The sequence below is a fragment of the Drosophila subobscura genome, chromosome A (genome assembly GCF_008121235.1).
Source record: "Drosophila subobscura isolate 14011-0131.10 chromosome A, UCBerk_Dsub_1.0, whole genome shotgun sequence".
Lineage (NCBI taxonomy): Eukaryota > Metazoa > Arthropoda > Insecta > Diptera > Drosophilidae > Drosophila > Drosophila subobscura.
The window spans coordinates 23,323,898-23,342,637 of NC_048530.1; the positions used below are offsets into that span (position 1 = coordinate 23,323,898).

Consider the following 18,740-nt stretch of genomic DNA (forward strand, 5'->3'; position numbering starts at 1 on the left):
CCCGGCCAAGCCACGGCAGTGCACCACTTCTCACTTATCGATAGGTGGACAGCCCAGCTGGCAGCCGCAGCCATCGATAGTTGAGGGTCCTCACCTATGAGTTGGAAATACAATTTTGTTGTATTATGTGTTATTGAAATCAACCAACTGTGCCAGAAAACAATTGGGACTTGCATGTGCTTCTTGGTTAGTGGGCCCGTCAGACCGATCCCTGCGAGACCCCCCGCACCCTAGCCACCACCGTCCCCGAGAGCAGAAAAAACCATAATTGTACGCGCCTCCTGCAACGTCGTCAATAAGGGGGCAAAAAATATTGATATTTGGGGTATTTGATTTTGATTGCAGTTGCAGTTCAGAATCAAGCGCGCAGCGAGATGAGTTGGTTCGAGAAGGCCAAGACGGTGCTCATCGAGGCCCTCGACATCCAGGATGACGACAGGGACAAGGGCGCCGAGAAGGATGGCGCCGCTTCGGGGTCGGGCGGTGGAAGCGCAGGGTCATCGGATACGGGCGCCGCGAGCTCTGGCGGCGCCCCCGCCTCGCAGACGACAGCCTCGGACACGCCCACGTTCTTCGACAATCCCCATGCCAACGAGATGGTTACCATTCCACCCAGAGCCAGCGATCCGGCCGTAACCACGCCCACACCCACATCCACATCCGCTGCAACGGGCATGGGCAATCTCTATGCCAAGCGACAATCAGCCACATCGGACTCGGTCGATCTTCTGTCCTCACCATCGCCCACTTCGCCCGAGGGCGACGCCGCCTCCGCCATGGAGAACTCGGAATCCTCGCTGGAGCTCATCACGGCCACGACGGCCAGCGAGATGGAGATGTCGCCGGACACAGAGCCCTCGCTGCCCGACAGCATCGTGATCATAGCCAGCAACGAGACCTCCGACAATGCCGAAGGAGATGGCGAAGACGACGACGACGAGGGAACCCAGCTGGAGCGGCGCCTGGAAGACCATCTGAATGGTGAGTACTGCAGCAAACATAACGAACAGAGCGGATACATTGCCTGCCGATTCACCTCATAGATTCCACCAAGACCATGAAGGCCCTGGTGTTCAGCGACACCCAGGCGGCCTCCAATGTGACGGGCGCCGACTCGGACTCCACGCAGAGCTTCGAGGATATCCAAATGCAGATGAGCCACAAGGAAAAGGCCGGTGGGCCGGGACAAGGACTAGGACGCGAGGGCGTCGATGCCGAAGGCGAGGGCAAGGCAGAGGTGGTTGACCAGAGCTACTCGTCCACCTCCTCGGACATTGAGATCATCTCCAACCCGAACGGGGACTCGAGCACCAACAGCACAACGACGCGCACGAGTCCGCAAAAGTTCAAGGAGCTGGGCAGCAGCCGGTCCGGGTCCATGGCTGGGACAGGAACAGGCACAGGGCTGGCTGGACAGGTGCTCAAGCCCAAGGGGCACCATCGCGAGCCCTCGGAGATATCCCTGCTGTCGGAGGACTCGCAGTCGGAGCTAGATAAGCTGGTGAATCGCATTAGCGAGCTGAACCAGGTGATTGAAGCTCGGGAGCAGCGCCTGCTGCAGTCGGAGCGCCAGAACGCCGAGCTGCTGGAGCGCAACCAGGAGCTGCGCGCCTCCGTAGAGGCGGCGGCGAACAGCGCCAACAGTCCGGATGCCGCGGAGGCCGTGCAGCGGCTGTCGGCGCTGGAGAAAAAGTTCCAGACGAGCATCCGGGAGCGGGACGCGCTGCGCATCCAGATCAAGAGCCTCAAGGATGAGCTGCTCAACAAGATACCCAAGGACGAGCTGGCCGAGTGCAACGAGATGATCGCAGCACTACAGTCGGAGGGCGAGAAGCTCTCCAAGGAAATTCTGCAGCAGTCCATCATCATCAAGAAGCTGCGCGCCAAGGAGAAGACCTCGGACACGCTTCTCAAAAAGAACGGCGAGCAAATCTCGCTGCTGTCCAGCGAATCGGAGCGGCTCAAGAAGTCCCTGGCCGCCAAGGAGGAGATGGAGCGATCGCAAATCGAGGCGGTGGGTCGGATGACCAACGAGAAGCGACGCGTCGATGAGGAGAACGCCGAGTGCCGCAGCCGCGTCGAGGATCTGCAGTCGAAGCTGTCAGCCCTCCAGTCCAGCTTCGACGGCGTCAAGGGCGATCTGGTGAAGCGGACGCGCGTGGAGCAGGACAGCCTCAGGGCCGAGAACCAGGAGTACGTCCAGCAGCTGGCTGACATGCGGGAGAAGCTGCGCCACGCCGAGCACAGTCTGGCCAAGCGGGAGCAGCAGCTGCGGGAGGAGAACCGTCAGCTGCTGCGACGCTTAGAGTCCGCCGAACTGCGAGCGGAGAGCTCCACTCAGGAGCTGAGCGTCACCACCACACCGCTCATCCGCCAGATCGAGTCGCTGCAGAAAACCCTCAACCAGCGCACCGCCTCCTGGAACAAGGAGGAGCAGCTCCTGCTCCAGAGGGCCGACGATGCCCAGCTGCAGCTGCGCTCGGTGCAGCAGCTCGAGTCCGTGCAGAACGAGAAGCAGGAGCTGCTGCGCACGCGCTGCGGTCTCCTCGAGGCGAAACTCTCCAGCGCCCTGGCGGAGGCGGAGAGTGCCAGGATGTCCCTGCGGCAGCTGGAGCACGATGCCAGCCTTAAGGAGAACGCACACAGCAGGTCTGTCAGCAGTCTTCTGTATTATATCTATTTTGTTTATCCATTTCGATCCACAGGCAATTGGCCACGCTGCAGGCGCAGCTGGAGGTGCAACAGCAAAGGATTGAGGGCCTTGAGGAGCAGCAGAGCCAGCAGCGCCAGCAGCAGCTGAACGCCAAAGCAGATGCCGAGGCCGAAGCAGTGGCTGAGGCTGTGCAGGAGGCCTTGCACCAGCAGCCAATGCCCAGCCTGCTTACCGTGGAGGCCGTCAAGGCCAGCAGCGAGATGCAGCCGCAGAAAGTGCCCGTTCAGCCTCCCTACTCTACGCTTCGGCAGCACTCGCCTCCGCTCAGTCTGGCCGACGACAGCGGATCCACGGAGGAGGCGATGATGGGCGGCATCATTGACTGGCAGACGGTAAGCCTAGGCCAGCCACTGGGACAGCTGTGCGATGACTCATTGGCTTCGTATCCACAGGACGATCTGGACTGCGCCTCCAACTCGGGCCGCAACCAGTCGGGCATCATCCAGGGCGTCCACCTGAGCTTCATGGCGGGCAACACCACCACGCTGGAGCACCTGCAGTCGCTGCTGAAGCAGCGCGACGGCGAGCTCACGCACCTCCAATGGGAGCTGTCGCGCCTGCAGGCCGAGCGTGGTGTACTCGACGGAGAGATATCCCATTTGACGATTGAACTGGAGACGGTGAGTCTTGGGTCGCTGGAGTCTACCAGAGATGTGGTTCACAGAAAGGGCGTATCCATCCACAGATGAAGGAGAAGATGCAGTCATACGAGGCCATGGAGAAGTGCTACGAGGACCTGCAGCATCGCTACGATGCCCTGCTCCAGATGTACGGCGAGAAGGTGGAGCGCACCGAGGAGCTGGAACTGGATCTGGTCGAGCTGAAGTCGGCCTACAAGCTGCAGATCGACGAGCTGCTGGCCAACCCACCCCCGAACCTGCAGCGGCCAACGAAGCAGACCTGATTGCCGGAACGCAGAAGCATCTACTGTGCCTCGTTGCCCAATCTGACATGCCTGAGGCGAACCTGAGTCCCCAATCTCATTCTCCAATCTACAAGCCCGATGGGCCATTACTTATCCAAACTATACACTGGCTAACGTCGGAGGAGTGAGAACATGGCATAAGGGGACTGGAGTCTCTTTTCATTCCCTTTGCTTCAGATAACAGATCCCAGGGCTGCCCATGTACTATATCATGATATTCCAAGACTCCACAGTTTACCACCCAAGTTATATGATGTGTCCTGCTGCTGATGTGTCTGTTTCTTCTGTAAATGAATATTATTTCACTAACCCTCTTCGCTCCTCTTCCACGTCCCCTAGTTATATTATGAATTGACCGATTGTGATAATTTAATTTATATTTAAACATAAAAGTTATCGTGTCTATGACTATGTACAAAAGCTGTTTCCGTTCTCCGTCGATCAGTTAAACGGGCTGGGGACACAGCGGACACAGCGCTCGATCGGACACAACGCATGGAGCGGCTACAGTTCCTTCAGAGCATTCGTGCTCCTTCTCCCTGTAGGATACCCTTCACCGCTTCGGTTAGAGGAAACACTGGCTTGTTGTCCCCCGACGTGTCCGACGTAGCCAGGAAACGGCAAGAGTTCTTTAGATCATCAGTGTTCAGCGAGAAGACCATGACGCCGCCCAAGTTCAGCGACTTGATGTAGTTTGTCTTGCAGGCGATGCTCGTTTGGTTCTCGTACGATATCCACTCCTGCAGGCCGCTCACATACGGCGAGCATGTCTCCGTGTCGTAGAAATAGAGCGGCTTCAGGTATCTGGCGGCACATTCGCAGGTCTGCGAGAGCGTGGTGAAGCCGTAATGGCCGCACTTTCCATAGCCCGAGGCGGGTGCCCCAATCCGATGATTCAATGGACTGACCAAACTGTTCCGAAACGAAACAAAAAAACATAAGAGAATGAGAGAGAGAATCAGATCATCCAGGGGCTGGGAGCACCTACGTGAAGGAGTGGCCATAAGTGGGAAGCCCGACGACCAGACGCTGAGGCTCCAGGCCGTTCTGCAGCCACCAGTGGACCGTGTAGTTGATGTTGAACGTGGCCATGATGGACATGTCGGTGGCGTGGGCGTACAGGGGGGCGTTGAGGCCGGTGAAGGGCGTGTCCTCACGGTAGAAGTGAAAGTCGTAGGCCATCAGGTTGACATAGTCCGCGTATAGATTGATTTGGCGCGGGTCGTAGGCGTAGAAGGCGATGCCCTCGGGGGCGGCCACGGCCAGCGAGAGGAGGGCATTTGGGCGGCGCTCGCGGCGCCACTCCTGCCGGATCTCGTAGAGCAGCTGGGAGAGATGCTGCCGCTCCTTCTCGTAGGCACTGGGGAATTCCCAGTCGAGATCGATGCCATCCAGGGCGGGGTACAGCCGCAGCAGGGCTTTGAGGGAGCGCAGGAACTGCTTGCGCATCGCATGGTTCGCCACCATGCGGGCAAACTGGCTTCCACTGTCGGCGCCGCCAATCCAGAGCAGCAGCTTCACCTGCGGGTGGGCAGCCCGGAATGCCAGCGTCTCGTTCTGCAGTACCTGCCGCAGTCGGGGGCCCAGCCACAGCGTGGCATTGTCCAGGCTGGCCAACCCGATGTTGATGTGCGTGCACAGGTCCCCGGGCACGTCCAGCAGTCTCAGGGCATCCGCATCCGAGGTTGAGTAATAGCAAACCAATCGTTTGGGCACCGCCCTTGGCTCCTCTTCTGCTGCCCAGCTCACCGCCCCCTTCTGCTGGCCCATGCACACCACTACAGCGATGGCGATTACCGTAATTAGCGACAACAGGGCACTGCAACAGATTAAAGTTCGCGGAAATCGGTTCTGCGACGCGGGGTCGTCACCGATCCAGTTGGCAGTCATGGCTATCGGTTTCCCCGGAACGGTGTCCTCGATTTTGCTGTAGTGCACCATAATCTCCTTGTTCTGGCTGCTAACATTGGGGTTTCTTATCAAAAATAAACCTTTGTTTTGCTTTTCAAATGAACAAAAACAAACTCTTCACTGCAGTGAACCTTAACCCACGTAGCCCACCACTGAAAAGTAAACAACTTGAGGTAAGCCGCGGAAAATAATACTACTTGTAAATTTCCCTTATTTATAGACCAAACTTTTCTTGAACAAAAGTTACCACTAAAACATACATCTTTCACCTAAAAGTCTTTAAGTATCACCACTTTCGTGGGTATAATTCTCAATGGGTCCCAATGGGTTAATGCAACTTATTTGTTCATGGTCAGAAATGGGTTCCGCGATTTTGATATTTGCCTTTGTGTTGCCAAAGACAATATAATATCAAGATAAGTACGATAAATACACTAATGGTTCTGCATGCTTGCTTCAGTACTGCAATTCGAATGTGTGAGAGTTACTTGTCTTTTAGTGTTCTGTCTTTGGCGTTACTAGGACCCAGCTGGGACCCTCGGTGCTGCATAATGCATAATGCAGAAAAATGCATACATTTTCTACAACATTTGTGCCTAATTTAAAGAAATCTCTTTTAGTGTAATTATACCCGGTACTCGAAGAGTAAATAGGGTATATTGTATTTGTGCGGATAACGGTTGTATGTAACGCACAGAAGGAAACGTTTCCGACCCCATAAAGTATATATATTCTTGATCAGCATCAATAGCCGAGTCGATTGAGCCATGTCTGTCTGTCCGTCTGTCCGTCCGTCCGTCCGTCCGTCTGTCCGTCCGTCTTGTTTGTCGGCTAGTTCTCAGAGACTATAAGAGCTAGAGCCACCAAATTTTGGCACCAGACTGCTGTATGCTCACACTGAAACCAGTGTATTTCAAAAATGAGCCCCGCCCCCTTCCGCCCCCGCAAAAGGGCGAAAAAGTTCACAGTGGCGTCCCAACACAGATCGGCCAATTCTCGAACTACGTTGTTTTAGTTCCAGAAATGACCGTCTTCATCGCGTGGGCGCCACTGTGCAAAGAGGTGACTGTCAAATTTTGACAAAAATAACAGGAGAGATTTGTTTTGTTGTTTTCTCCTTTATTTGTAGTCCTTCCAGGATGTGCCACGCCCCTCGTGATCGTCACAGTGTCCTGGATCCTTTGCGACCAGTTCGGGTGCAAGGACATTAAGGATAATGCCATTTTCACGTTGTTTTTTCTTCTGTAATATTTACCTCCTTCTTAAACACTGCTGTCCCAAATATGAATGCCTTCAACTTCAAATGCTTAAACCAACGAGCTTGATGACGCACTTATACTGAAATGTATATTCTTCATTTGTTTATTTTAATCCCCAAGCGTAGCACAATTTTAAAGTCGAAATTTGAGCGTTGCTTAAGGAAAGGAATCAAAAACTGGACATGTTTCGCATGGTTCACCTTTCGCGGTGGCAGCCACACAGACACATGCACGCGTAGGCGCCGCTTGACACACGTGTTCGCAGCTCAAATTTTCAAGAAACTTCTGTCTTCGGGATTATAGTTATTCCAACTTCCAATATCAGTTCAGATCGCTTTTTATTGAGTGTAGAAATCCGTGTTTCACTTGAGCGGTAAAAGAAGAACTCACACAAACGCAATCCCGCTCAAGCTCGCTGGCGGTCGTTTTTGTGCTTCGATAGTGAGTGGCGCTCTGGCGACGGATGCGCGCAACAGCACGATTGATCCGATAGTCCAGTCATTGCACGTAACAGCACCAGCCAGAGTACGGTTGGCGGTTAAATTGAAATTTGACTTTTGATAACATAATATGGGAACCTGTATGGGAATACTCATTGAAGAGTCGGAAAATGTTGATTTCTCCCTTAAATATTTCCACCAACTTTGTTTTATTTGAATTTATTTTGTAATAAATTCTCTGTGCAACATGTCTGTTACAGTTTTACAGTTTAAGTACACTTTCGTTCATGCCCTCGCACACGTACATAAGTATGTATGAATGCAAATAAAAGGCCAAGTAGTATTAGTAATAATTTATTTCATGCATAATAAACGTTTGTATGCTTTGGGTTTCAAGTATTTAGTTGTTAGTTTTGCTGCTGTTGTTGCCTGCGCACTAGAAATAATTGATTTAAGTTTCGTTGTTGTATATTTTATTTTATTTATTTATTTTTATATGTTTATATGTATATGATGCTTAAATCTTGGTATTTGTTGTTGTGTGTGTGTTTAGCTTAAACAAACAGACATACAAAAGAAATAAAAACATACGCTACATATGTACATACATACATACATACATACTCGTACATATGTACATACATACATACATAAGTATGTACGTGAAATGCTTTGGTTATTGCTGTAAGAAGTCGCCTAAGTTAATTATACAATAAATGTACGCATGTTGCATGTATGTATATCTATGTAGTATATGTATGTGTGTGTATTTGCGTATGTGTGTGTGCATGTGTGCCGGGTTGGGGTTGTGTGTGAATGAGTTTCATTAAATAGACTACAGCTACCAACTTCTAACTGCTAATCACTACTACTAAGACACAAAAAAAAAACACAAATACATGCTGCTGCCCCATCCATACATGGAGGGGGCATTGTCTTAACTAATTGACTAACATTTAGACGAGCATCCTTAGTCAGCCCTTAGTCTACAGTTTTAAGCCACGCTGCGGTTCTCAAGGCCCCCCTTCAAAATTCAATTTACAATTCTCTTTTGTGTTAAGTATTATTTAAATATAAGATCTAATATGTTGTGTGTGTGTGTGTGTTTGTGTGTGTGTGTGTGTGTGTTTGTGTGTGTGTGTGTGTGGTTGTATTTGTAGTAGTATCGCCTCTGGTTTTGTCTTCTTTGCCTTCAAGTCTTTTCGTTTGTTTCATCATGTCATGTAAAAATGTTTCGTTGTTTCATTGCAGCTAATCAATCAATCCATCAATCAATCAATCAATCAATCATTACTTATCCTCTAAGCTCTTATCAGAATACAAAAAAAAATAGAATAAAATAAACCTCTTGGTCCTACACTCGAGCTTTTTGCTTTAGTTTTTGTTTGTTTTGATTTCTGTTTGCAACTTGTCTGCCCACATCCTTCGGTTGGACCGCTTAACTGAACAATGGAATGCCACAAAAAAACATTTAAATTTAATTACTACAAAAAAAAAGAGCGCACGAACATTCTTTAAGAGTATATCGATTACAGATGCTATTATTATTAGTTTATGCATTATATTAATTGTTATTTGAAACTATTTAAGCTTTGGTATACGTAAGGCGGTAAATGGTTTGCTGCTGCTGCTGCTGCTGCTGCTGCTGCTGCTGTTTCCTCTTCTGGTGTTTCACTGTATGCTAAGTAATTTTGTTATTGCTTACTGCTTGGTGGGACTCCACCCTCCACCCTCCACCGTCCACCCTCCTCCAATCTACTTGTTCTCCACTCCCAGGAGCTTGGCCGCCTCGTCGGCGGAGGAGAGCAGCTTGTTCAGGATGCCCTGGTCGCTGATGCCCAGCAGGTTGCCAATCAGATCGGAGCTGGCCACCGAGGCGGCCACTGATGGCGGCGTCGCCGCCTCCCCGATATTCTCCTTGTGCTCCCCCAGCCGGCTGGCCACTCGCCACTCGCTCGACTTGTCCAGCAGCTCGTGCAGCTTCGGCAGGCGCAGACCCAGCTTGCCGTTCGTATTGTTGTTGTTGTTGTTGTGTTGTTGTTGTTGTTCTGGCAGCTGTTGTTGTTGTTGGGGGTGGCTGACGTGGGAGTGGGTCCCGGGGTGGGTGGCGGAGTGGCGACCTGCTCGTCGTCGGAGCAGTCGGACCCCGGATTGTCGCCGTTGTGGGCGCGTCCGCTGTGCTTCTTCATGTGGCGCAGCATGCTGTGCTTCAGGGTGAACTTCCGCAGGCAAATCTCGCACTGGAACGGCCGCTCGCCGGAGTGGGTGCGCATGTGGCGGCGCAGGTCCTCGGTGGACCAGAAGCGGCGCAGGCAGAAGGCGCAGATCACCTTGCGGTTGCTGTAGTCCGGATACTTGCCAGAGCCCCCGCGCGCCCCTCCGCCACTCGCCTCATCGTCGGAGCCGGCACCCGGAGTGCTCTGCTGCTGCTGGTTGGACTCGCTCGGACGGGCGGTGCCTGCCTCCGGCTCGATGGCTCCCTTGGCCAGGAGCAGGGCGAAGTCGTGGGCGTGCGACTGCTTGATGTGCTCGAGGCAGTGCAGCCGCTCGGCGAACGAGCCCTCGCACAGGTGGCACTTGTACGGCAGATCTCCGCCGGCGCCAGCATCGCCCGAGGCCGAGGCCGAGGCAGAGGCAGAGGCCGCAGCGGCGGCGGCTGCAGCGGCATTCATTTGTGCCGCCAGCTTCTGGATGAGCAGCAGGCGCTCCTTTTCGCGCTCCCGCTCCAGCTCCCGCTCGCGCTCCAGCTCCAGCTCCAGCTGCTTCTCGCGCTCCCGCTCCAGCTCCCGCTCCCGCTCGCGCTCGCGCTCCCGCTCCGCCTCCTGCCGGCGACGCTGCTCCTCCAGCTCGATCTCCTCGACGGACTTGGGCACGGGAATCGGCTCGCTGACGTCCTCGGTGGGCACGTAGACGGACATGGCGGACTCGACGTTGCCGTGCTTGCGCAGCAGGTGGCGGTCGCAGTTGCTCTTGGTGGTGAAGAGCAGGGGGCAGTGGGAGCACTTGAAGGGCTTCTGGCCGGTGTGGGTGAGGATGTGGCGGCGCAGCGAGCTGCTCCAGGGGAACATGCGCTGGCAGTAGGGGCAGGAGACGCGGTTGGGCGCCAGGCTGTAGGCGGACTTCTTCTTGGGCTCGCTGCCGGAGCTGCTGCTGGTGACGTCCTCCGTGCCGGAGTTGTTGCTCTCGCTGGCGCTGCCGGAGGCCACGAGGCCCTCCTCGTCGCTCTGCTCCATGTGGTTGGCCACGTCGCTGGGCCGGAAGTAGCTGTTGAAGCTCATCTGGCTGCTGGTGGCGTTGTCCACCAGCTTGGCCACCGGCACCAGATCCTGCGACTCGTCCTTGAACGGCGAGCTGGCCACCTCCTTCAGCGACTTGGCCACCGACTCGGCCTGGGCGATCATCGACTTCATCGTGGGATTCGGTGGACTCGGCTCTGGCATGGCATTGATCTCGATGGGCGATGCCGCGGGGGAGGGCGAGGTCGAGGGCGTGGCCGTGGCCGTGGGCGTCGCCGACTTGCCCGCCTTGATGGCCTGCTCGAGGATGGTGTCGGCCATCTTCTTGGCCGCCTCAGGGGCTGGCGATGCCGACTGCTCCAGGGGCTTCTTGGGCAGCTCCTGCTCCTCCTCTTTCGGCTCGTCCTGCGCCTGCTCCGACTCATCCATTGGCTCTGGCTCCTCTGGCTCCTCGTCCTCGTGCTCGTCCTCCTCCTCCTCCTCTTCGTCGTCGTCCTCGAACTCCTCCACATCCCCCTCGCCATCCTCATCCTCATCCTCGTCAATGATCAGCTTGGGCTCATCATCATCGATGGCGCTCGCCGTTGCCTGGCCAACCCCATTGTGGATGCCATTCGCCAGATGCGACGAGCCGGACGACTGGGCGTGGGAGTGGGACTGCGAGTGGGAGTGGGACTGCGAGTGGGCGTGGGACTGCGCGTGGGAGTGGGGGTGCAAGTGCGAGGGTGGTGGTGGTGGGCCGTAGCCAAAGTGCTGCAGGAGGGGATTGGCCCCGGCCACGCTGCTGGAGCCATGGGCCAGCGCCTGCTGCAGCAGGTCCGTGTTCTTGTGCGCCTTCAGCTGCTGCGCCAGGATGGCGTACTTCACCTGCTCCGAGATGGGGGCATGGCCGTGCACATGGCCCGCCCCCGAGCCGCCCTGGCTCATGGCTGCCGCTGCGGCAGCGGCCGCGGCCACAGCTGCGGCGGCATTGGAGGCGCCGCGTCCGCGCATCACGTGGTGTCCGCTGCGCTGCCGCTGGGCATAGAACTGGGGGTGCTGCTGCTTCACGTGCCGCTCCATGTTGGAGCGCAGGGTGAAGCGCGCGGAGCAGTGCTCGCAGGCGAAGGGCCGCTCGGTGCGGTAGCGGCGCTGCTTCTGCTTGGGCATCAGCACTCCGTTCTTGATGACCATCTTGACGGGGCCGCCGGGCGGCACGGGCACACCCACGCCCACGCCCACCGGCATCGGCAGCGGCATGCTGCCCATGCGCGACGGTGGACTCAGCTGCGGCGGCTGCTTCTCGGCACTGCCCTGGGGCGGCGGCGGGGCCATGAACCCAAAGAACGGGAAGCCCGGCGTCTGTGACTGGAACATGAGGTTGCGGAATAGCTGCTGCATGTACTGGGAGGCGGCATCGCCTGCTCCAGCTCCAGCTCCTCCTCCAGCTGCTGCTCCTCCTCCTGCTGCTGCTCCTCCAAAGAACTGCTGCTGGGCGAGCAGGAGATGCTGCTGCTGCTGCTCCAGGACGGCGGACAGTTCCGGCACCGTTGAGGGTGTCGCTGTGGCCGAGGCGCAAGCAGAACCGGAGGCGGAGGCGGTTGGCTTCTTGCTGAGATCCAGCACATCCATGCTAAAGTCCAGGGCTGTGCCGCTGCCGCTGCCGCTGCCGCCTGTGGGTGGAGGCTGCTTCTTGTCCACCAGCTGGTCGAGGCTCTTCACCTGGATCTTGGATGGGGGCCCGGCGACTGCAGCGCTTCCTGCGGCTACAGCTGTGGGCTCTCCCAGGAGCATGTGCTTCAGCTGGGAGCCGCCCTCGGCGATCGGCACGGTGGGTGGTGGTGGTGGTGGCGGCGGCGGTGGTGGCGAGACGGAGCGGAAGCTCAGATCGGCCAGATCGTCGCCGAGGCCTAGCCGCGACTTGCTGTCCTCGCAGCTGGCGTCCTCTGCCGGATGGTAGACGATGGCCCGCTTCACATCCTCGCGACTGGTCTTGCCGTGCCGGTTGCGCAGGTGCCGCTCGCAGTTGGCCTTCGTGGTGAAGGCGTAGTTGCAGACGGCGCACTCGTAGGGCCGATCCCCGTTGTGGGTGCGCATGTGGCGCACGAGGGCGGCCTTGTCGCAGACGGCGTAGGGGCACATGTTGCAGCGGAAGGGGCCGGAGGGGCCGACGGAGCCGAGATGCACCCGGTTGTGGCCCTTGAGGGCGCGCAGGTTGGGGAAAACGGCGGCGCAGAGCTTGCAGGGGAACTCGCCGCGCAGCTTCATGCGCCGGAACTCGGAGGTGAAGACGTCCTGGGCCTCCTCCTCCTGGTCGCGCCCGTCGAGGCTGTACTGGCTGGAGCAGGGCGTGTTCACCGACTGCTCGAAGTTGCGCAGGAAGCTGGAGGTGCAGCTGGAGCTGGTCATGTTCAGGATGCTCTGGATGTCAGCCAGATCCTTGCTGTCCGCCGGCTCGTGCTTGATGGGCGACGGCGGCGCCGAGGTGGATGCCCCGGCGGCAGCTGCGGCTGCGGCAGCGGCAGCGGCGGCTGCCTTGCCCTTGAGGTACAGCTGCTGGAAAAACTCCTGCTCCGCCTCCCGCTCGGTCCTGGCCTCGTCCTCGTCCTCCTCCTCATTCTCATTCTCCCCTTCGCCGTGGTGCAGCGGGGAGCTGCTGGCGCCCAGCAGCGGCGGCAGATCCACGCCCACCAGGCCGCGGCAGCAGTGCGCCTGCAGCTGGCGGTGGCTGGCGAAGATCACCTCGCACTCGCGGCACTTGGCGGGTATGTCCGAGTGGCGGGCATCCAGGTGGGCGCACAGCCCCGGCAGCGTGTCGAAGTCGGAGGCGCCGCACGCGGGGCAGCTCAGCAGGGGCATGGCCGGGGCGGGGGAGCTGGAGCGGGAGCGCGAGGCAGCCCGCGAGGATGCGTTGACTCCGGCCAGGAGGGTGGCCACATCCGGGGTGCTCGTAATGGATAGCGGCATGGCCATATCCTCATCGGTGTCTGGATCGGGATGCTCCTCCTTCATCCTCGGCTGCTGCTGCTGCTGCTGCTGCTGCTCCTCCAGATGCTCCTCCTCCTCCTCCTCCGCTCCTGCCTGGCAGCCATCGTCGATGATGTTGTTGTTGTTGATGGTGGTCTTGGGGCGACGCTGCTTGATCTGCTGCAGCTCCTTGTGGTTGTTGTTCGCTTTGTGAGGATTGTTGTTGTTGTTGTTGTTGGTGGTGTTGGTGTGGGCGTTACTGCTCCCATGGCTGTGGGCATGGCTGTGTGCACTGGACACATCCGTGGAGCAGCTGGCATCACTCTCGTAGCTCTCCGCACGTCCCGTATGCCCACCCAGCGACAGCTGCGACTGCGACTGCGACTGTTGCTGCTGCTGCTGCTGCTGCTGTGAGAGGCGTCGCTGCTGCTGCGACTGCGACTGTGACTGCGACTGCGACTGCGACAGAGAGGCGCTCTGCTGCGTCGTCGACTGGTGCTGCTTGTGGGTGCGCATGTGGCGGTGCATGTTGCCGTTGGTGGTGAAGGTCAGGTGGCAGTAGCGGCAGTTGAACGGACGCTCGCCAGTGTGCACCAGCACGTGTCTGTCCAGCGACGAGGCCGAAGAGAGCACCTGCAACGGGACACCAAGTGGTAGGCAAAAGTGAGGTTAAGAACGGCGCCAACAAGGAAATTATAGGAAGAGGAAAGAGAGACAGAGAAACAGAGAGAGAGCGAAAAAGAATAATGGAATCGCTTTGTGCGGGACTTACCTTGGAGCAGATGCGACACGTGTAGTTCTCGGTGTCGCCGTTGGCGTAGTTGTGGCACCTGATGTGGTTGGTGAACTCGTGGGGCGTGGCCGAGACCACCTCGCAGATGGGGCAGAGGTACTTCATGTGCTCGTCGCCGGCCCCGATGCCGGACTCGCCGCTGGACAGGCTCAGGCCCTCCGGCGAAGAGGCGCCCGAGCTGCCGCTGCCGCTGGCGCTGCCGCTGCCACTACCGCTGCTATTACTGCTGCTGCTGCTGGAGGCATTCGACGCCTGCTGCGCTGCAGCAGAGACGGCGGCCGCGGCTGCATGACTGCTGCTGTAGCTGCTGGCGTCCACGAATCCGGACTCCGAGAGGTCGCCGTTAGCGGCAGCGGCGCTGCGGTTCAGTCGGAACTTCTTGCGCAGCGAGCTGGCGTCGCCGGCACTGTAGTCCATCACGATGCTGGCGCTGGCCGCCGCCGAGGAGGGCGCATTGCGTCGCTGCTTGTGGCGCGGCCGCTGCACAGCCACCGTCTCCTCCAGTGCACGTGGCCCCTCCTCCTCCTCCTCGTCGTCGCTAAGCAGATCCTGCTGCTGCTGCTGCTGATGCTGTTGCTGGTGCTGTCGCAGCTTGCGCTTGCGCGACGATGTCGGGGCCGTGTCGTGTGGCGTCGATGTGGGCTGTGGGCCGCTGCTGCTGCTCAGCTTCTTTGGTGTGCGGCCGAGGTCGAGATGCTCCAGCGAGGACTCCGATGTGGTGGACTCGCGGCGCTGACGCTCCATCGCTGACTGCGTGGCGGCGGCGCTGACCGTGGCCGTGCTGTGTGGCTGCTGGGTTGGCTGCTGCGGTTGCTGTTGCTGTGCTGCTGCCAACATTTTGCTGGTTTTTACTCGGCTGATTGCTGCGATTGCTGAGATCGGAGTGGGTTCTAGTCGATTTGGGTCTCGACTTTCAGTGGTGCTGGAAAGTGAAGCAAAAAACGTAAAGAAAGGTTAGACAAATGTCAGAAAGGACAGAAAAGCGCAGCCAGGGCTGCAACGTAAGGCAACAGCATTGCCAGCCCAAAGAAAACAAATCTTTCAACATTCCCAGAACTTTCCTGACGCTGCGCTTAGACGATGGGTCTGAATCGCAGATTCATGTGTACGTGGGATGCTCACAATGCCCTCAGCTATGATCCACGATTCCTGCCAAATGATTCAACGTGTGAGCAAAGCGTGATTCCACACATACAACATGAAAGCTCGACGCGATTCAGACTCAGCGTCCAAACGCACCTTAAGAAAAACACTTTGAAGCAAAACAGACTCCTCGCCATTCGGAGTGCGGACCCGTACCCATCTCCATTTCTTCGCGAAGTGCAAGGCACAGCTGATCCGAACCCAGCCACTTGTGTAAAAGATACTCGAAAACGACTGCAATCAGCCTGCCAGTTCATTTGTGCAACGGTAAATGCAGCAACAGAGAGAGAGCAAGAGAGAGCGGGAGCGGGAGCAGAAGAGAGAGACATCTGGCAAAAGCTTTCAAGGTGGAATCGATTGGCTTATCCAGCTTTTGCCGCTGCTGTACTGCATTTTTGCATAGGCAAATGCAAAGTGTGGGTGCATGCTCATTAGCATTTCGCACCCCCCAACCCCCCTGTGCTATCCATGCTAATGCTGCCGCACACATCAGAGGAAATTTCTTTGTGGAAATCCTTACTCGACCGAAATTTAGGCGATAACGAGAGAGCGAGCGAGCGAGCGAGCGAGCCAAATTGTGTCCATTGTCCATTGGCTTTCGGTTCGGTTTGGCCTCACATTTTGGTTGGCTGATTTCAGTTTCGCCCGTGAGTCATCCGTCCCCCCACACATGAAAAGTCATTCAGATAAAGATAAAGCCCTCTCTCTGCTCTCTCTTGCTAATCACTACCTCTGTCCTTGAGGGGGAGGTAATACAAATTGCACATTTGTCAATGAAATATTTCCTTCACCTCCCCCGACTCTCTTTCAGCTCAAAAATATCGTGCCAATCGAACCCAGCCCAAAGTGCCGCTGAGGTGCAGCATGTGACACCTCCTCGCTGATTACACAGATCGTCAATCTACATTAGCCTCATGCCTACGAGGGTTCATCCCTCGCTGCCTGAGAGGAGTCAAAGTTCAAAGGGTTTTCTTTGCGAGATCAGATGATGAGGAGGATGATGAGCGTCCCCGTAATTGAAGGCACAACTCTTGACCCAAATAAACTGACCCGTAATGGGAGTTGAAATGCCAAAAATTAGGGAACATTCGACCTCTGGTTGTAGGGGAACTTTCGACCGGTATATAACGGGATTGTAGGTTAAAATAAATGCGACTATTTTGGGTTTGTTGAACATTTTAAATATATGTATGTATGTTCATTGGTTGAAAGATGGTTTGGCTTATTGTATGGCAACTTTTTGAGCAGAATATTGGGCTGAAATAATATACCCAATCTGCTGTTTTTTCGTACCGATATTATGTGTTTTACATTTTAAAATTAAAGGCAGAGTTTTCCAGCGATTTCTTGCAATTCTTAAGTGAAAACAAATCGAAGTGGAAAAGTTGAAGCTTCTTGGATTTGGAGTCTTGCTACCCATTTCACGGAAATGTTCAATCCAATGGAATGAAATAAAATGAGTGTCAATGGAATTTGCAATTGTCAAATTGAGAAGATTTAATCAGAAGTTCCCCACGGGGAACAAACAACATTCAATCGGAGACAATCAAAGCTCTGTACTGGAGACTCCCTTCCATTTTCGAACTCTCCGACGTCCCACCAAAAGAGGGACAAGTTAATCCTGTCGATAATCCACATTGGTCAGGGGGCTCGCCACCTCCAAACATTCATTTCCACACTCACACACAACAAAAAAAAAACCAACAAAAAATATATTTCACATTTCACAAAAAAAAAAAAGTTTTACCTTTGCTGATTATTTTCGTAGTTGCGGCGGCATTTCCCGCTTTGGGCCTAGACTGGAACGGCAGCGGGAACGGGGGTACACGCCACTCTTTTAGATCTTTTCTTTTTTTAACACTAATCTCTAGATTCCGATTTCGATTTAGTTTTGGTTTCGGTTTCGGTTTCGGTTTTGTATGCACTTTTTTGTTTTGTTTATTTTGGGTGTCACTTTCGTGTGCTTTCGATCCGTTGATGGATCTAATCACAGTTCTTTGGTTGAAAAAAAATCACTGACTTTTCGATGGATATTCGGAGATGATATCCAATATTTGGATTTTCGTTGAACGCAAAAAAAAACTATATTTGATGCACCAAGAAGTGTTTGCTTGTTGTTTTTGTTTATTTTTTGGCTGCAGTTTCCTTCTGGCACTTTGCGTTGTGTATTTTGATGTATCTTTTAGCTGCTTCTGTATCTCTGGTACTTTGGTACTATTTTTTAGAGGCGCTCTGCAGATGCTTTCGCGTTGACGCGCACACGAGTTCTGAGCGCAGCCGCAGCGCAAACCGTTCGGCAGAGGCAGATGAAGCTCGACTGTATAGATGTTGTATCTACGGAGTTGTATTTATAAAAGCGTACGAGCAGCGTGAGAGCAGAGCAGGGCAGAGCAGCGTCAAAGCAGAGCAGCAGCAGCAGCAGCAGCAGCAGCAACAGAAGCAGCAGCACCACCTGAAAAGAGAGCCAGCCTGCCGTGTCGTCCGTCGCGTTCGTTCGTTCGGCAGTTTGTTATCTGAGCGAGAGCGGACTCAATGGCTGCCTTTGGCTCTTCGTCTTTTTCCTCTCTTTCTGCTGTTTGTGCGTGTGTGCGTGGCGGCTGCTGCTGCTACTCGTGTCGTTGGTGGTGGCGGCTCTTTTGCGCCCTGGTATTGGTTAGATAAAAGTGCAGAGACTGCGCTGCAGCTACCGCTGCTGCTGCTGCTGCTGCTGCGGCTTCCTTCGACGTTCAAGATTTAGAGAGCAGAGCAAGCCACGCAGCTCAGCAGCAGAACAGCAGAATCAATTCTTGGTCGGATTTTCTTTCGTTTCTGTTTTTTTTTTTTTTTTTTTATTTGGCTGCAAATGGGATTACGCACACACACACACACGCACACGGAAATACTACAATTCGTGCGTTCGTTAGTGTGTTAGAGCAGGAGAGCAGCAGCTCCCCCAGCTCCTGTGGCATCTGATGGGGTGGGGTGGGCGTATGTGTATCTTTTTGGACTGCACCCAGTAGGATTAAGGAGCAGCACACACACACACACATATACACACACTGATACATTGTTCTCGTGTATCTTTTTCCGTTGTTTGGATGCATTTTAGATTTTTGGGTAGAAATCCCGTTGCCATTGGCTACATTTACCATGTTTGTTGCTCTCTCACTCTCTGTCTCTTCCACTCCCTCTACTTTTATCTTAGCTAATGGAACAGAACCCAATAGATACACACAAACAGACCAATTTATGTACATGTAGATACATTTCCAATAGATTGATCTTTGGTCTTCCCTGTTGGTCACTTATGCACTTCCTGGTGCCAGTTCCTCAACCTTAACCTCAAGCTTCTACAGAACGGAAGTCCCTTTTCTGGGTGCGTCATCATCATCATC

The 18,740-nt window shown here is 55.0% G+C and overlaps 3 protein-coding genes across 5 annotated transcripts; 1 reads left to right on the forward strand and 2 right to left on the reverse strand.

Moving 5' to 3' along the window:
* Positions 1-68: 68 nt before the first annotated feature.
* On the forward strand, positions 69-4,054 carry LOC117898364 (TATA element modulatory factor). 3 transcript variants are annotated; one of them, XM_034807712.1, is made up of 6 exons: positions 69-270; positions 340-981; positions 1,044-2,649; positions 2,706-3,045; positions 3,106-3,333; positions 3,399-4,054. In XM_034807712.1, exons 2-6 carry the CDS (start codon positions 375-377, stop codon positions 3,615-3,617), a joined length of 3,000 nt encoding a protein of 999 aa, XP_034663603.1. In that variant the 5' UTR covers positions 69-270; positions 340-374; the 3' UTR covers positions 3,618-4,054. The 3 variants fall into 3 exon arrangements, with proteins under 3 accessions (XP_034663603.1, XP_034663594.1, XP_034663611.1); XM_034807703.1 differs by having other exon boundaries at positions 346-981; XM_034807720.1 differs by having other exon boundaries at positions 77-182; positions 345-981.
* LOC117898381 (chitotriosidase-1) lies at positions 3,998-5,688 on the reverse strand. The gene is made up of 2 exons (XM_034807734.1): positions 4,627-5,688; positions 3,998-4,550 (listed from the first exon to the last, which is right to left on the reverse strand). The coding sequence occupies exons 1-2, from the start codon at positions 5,577-5,579 to the stop codon at positions 4,154-4,156; spliced, it is 1,350 nt and encodes a 449-aa protein (XP_034663625.1). The 5' UTR covers positions 5,580-5,688; the 3' UTR covers positions 3,998-4,153.
* Positions 5,689-8,363: 2,675 nt separating this feature from the next.
* LOC117898357 (homeotic protein spalt-major) lies at positions 8,364-17,697 on the reverse strand. The gene is given in 4 exon segments (XM_034807693.1): positions 8,364-9,281; positions 9,284-14,063; positions 14,203-15,145; positions 17,114-17,697. Coding segments are annotated over 3 exon segments (5,916 nt in total). The 5' UTR covers positions 15,061-15,145; positions 17,114-17,697; the 3' UTR covers positions 8,364-9,003.
* Positions 17,698-18,740: the final 1,043 nt, after the last annotated feature.

What these genes read in the sequence shown, in the direction of transcription:
- LOC117898364 (XM_034807712.1), top strand. Translation starts at nt 375, where the DNA reads ATGAGTTGGTTCGAGAAGGCCAAGACGGTGCTCATCGAGGCCCTCGAC. An exon ending in CCTGGAAGACCATCTGAATG is followed by an intron (nt 982 to 1,043) that starts GTGAGTACTGCA and finishes TTCACCTCATAG; the next exon opens with ATTCCACCAAGACCATGAAG. An exon ending in GCATCATTGACTGGCAGACG is followed by an intron (nt 3,046 to 3,105) that starts GTAAGCCTAGGC and finishes TCGTATCCACAG; the next exon opens with GACGATCTGGACTGCGCCTC.
- LOC117898381 (XM_034807734.1), bottom strand. Translation starts at nt 5,579, where the DNA reads ATGGTGCACTACAGCAAAATCGAGGACACCGTTCCGGGGAAACCGATA. An exon ending in ACTTATGGCCACTCCTTCAC is followed by an intron (nt 4,551 to 4,626) that starts GTAGGTGCTCCC and finishes GTTTCGGAACAG; the next exon opens with TTTGGTCAGTCCATTGAATC.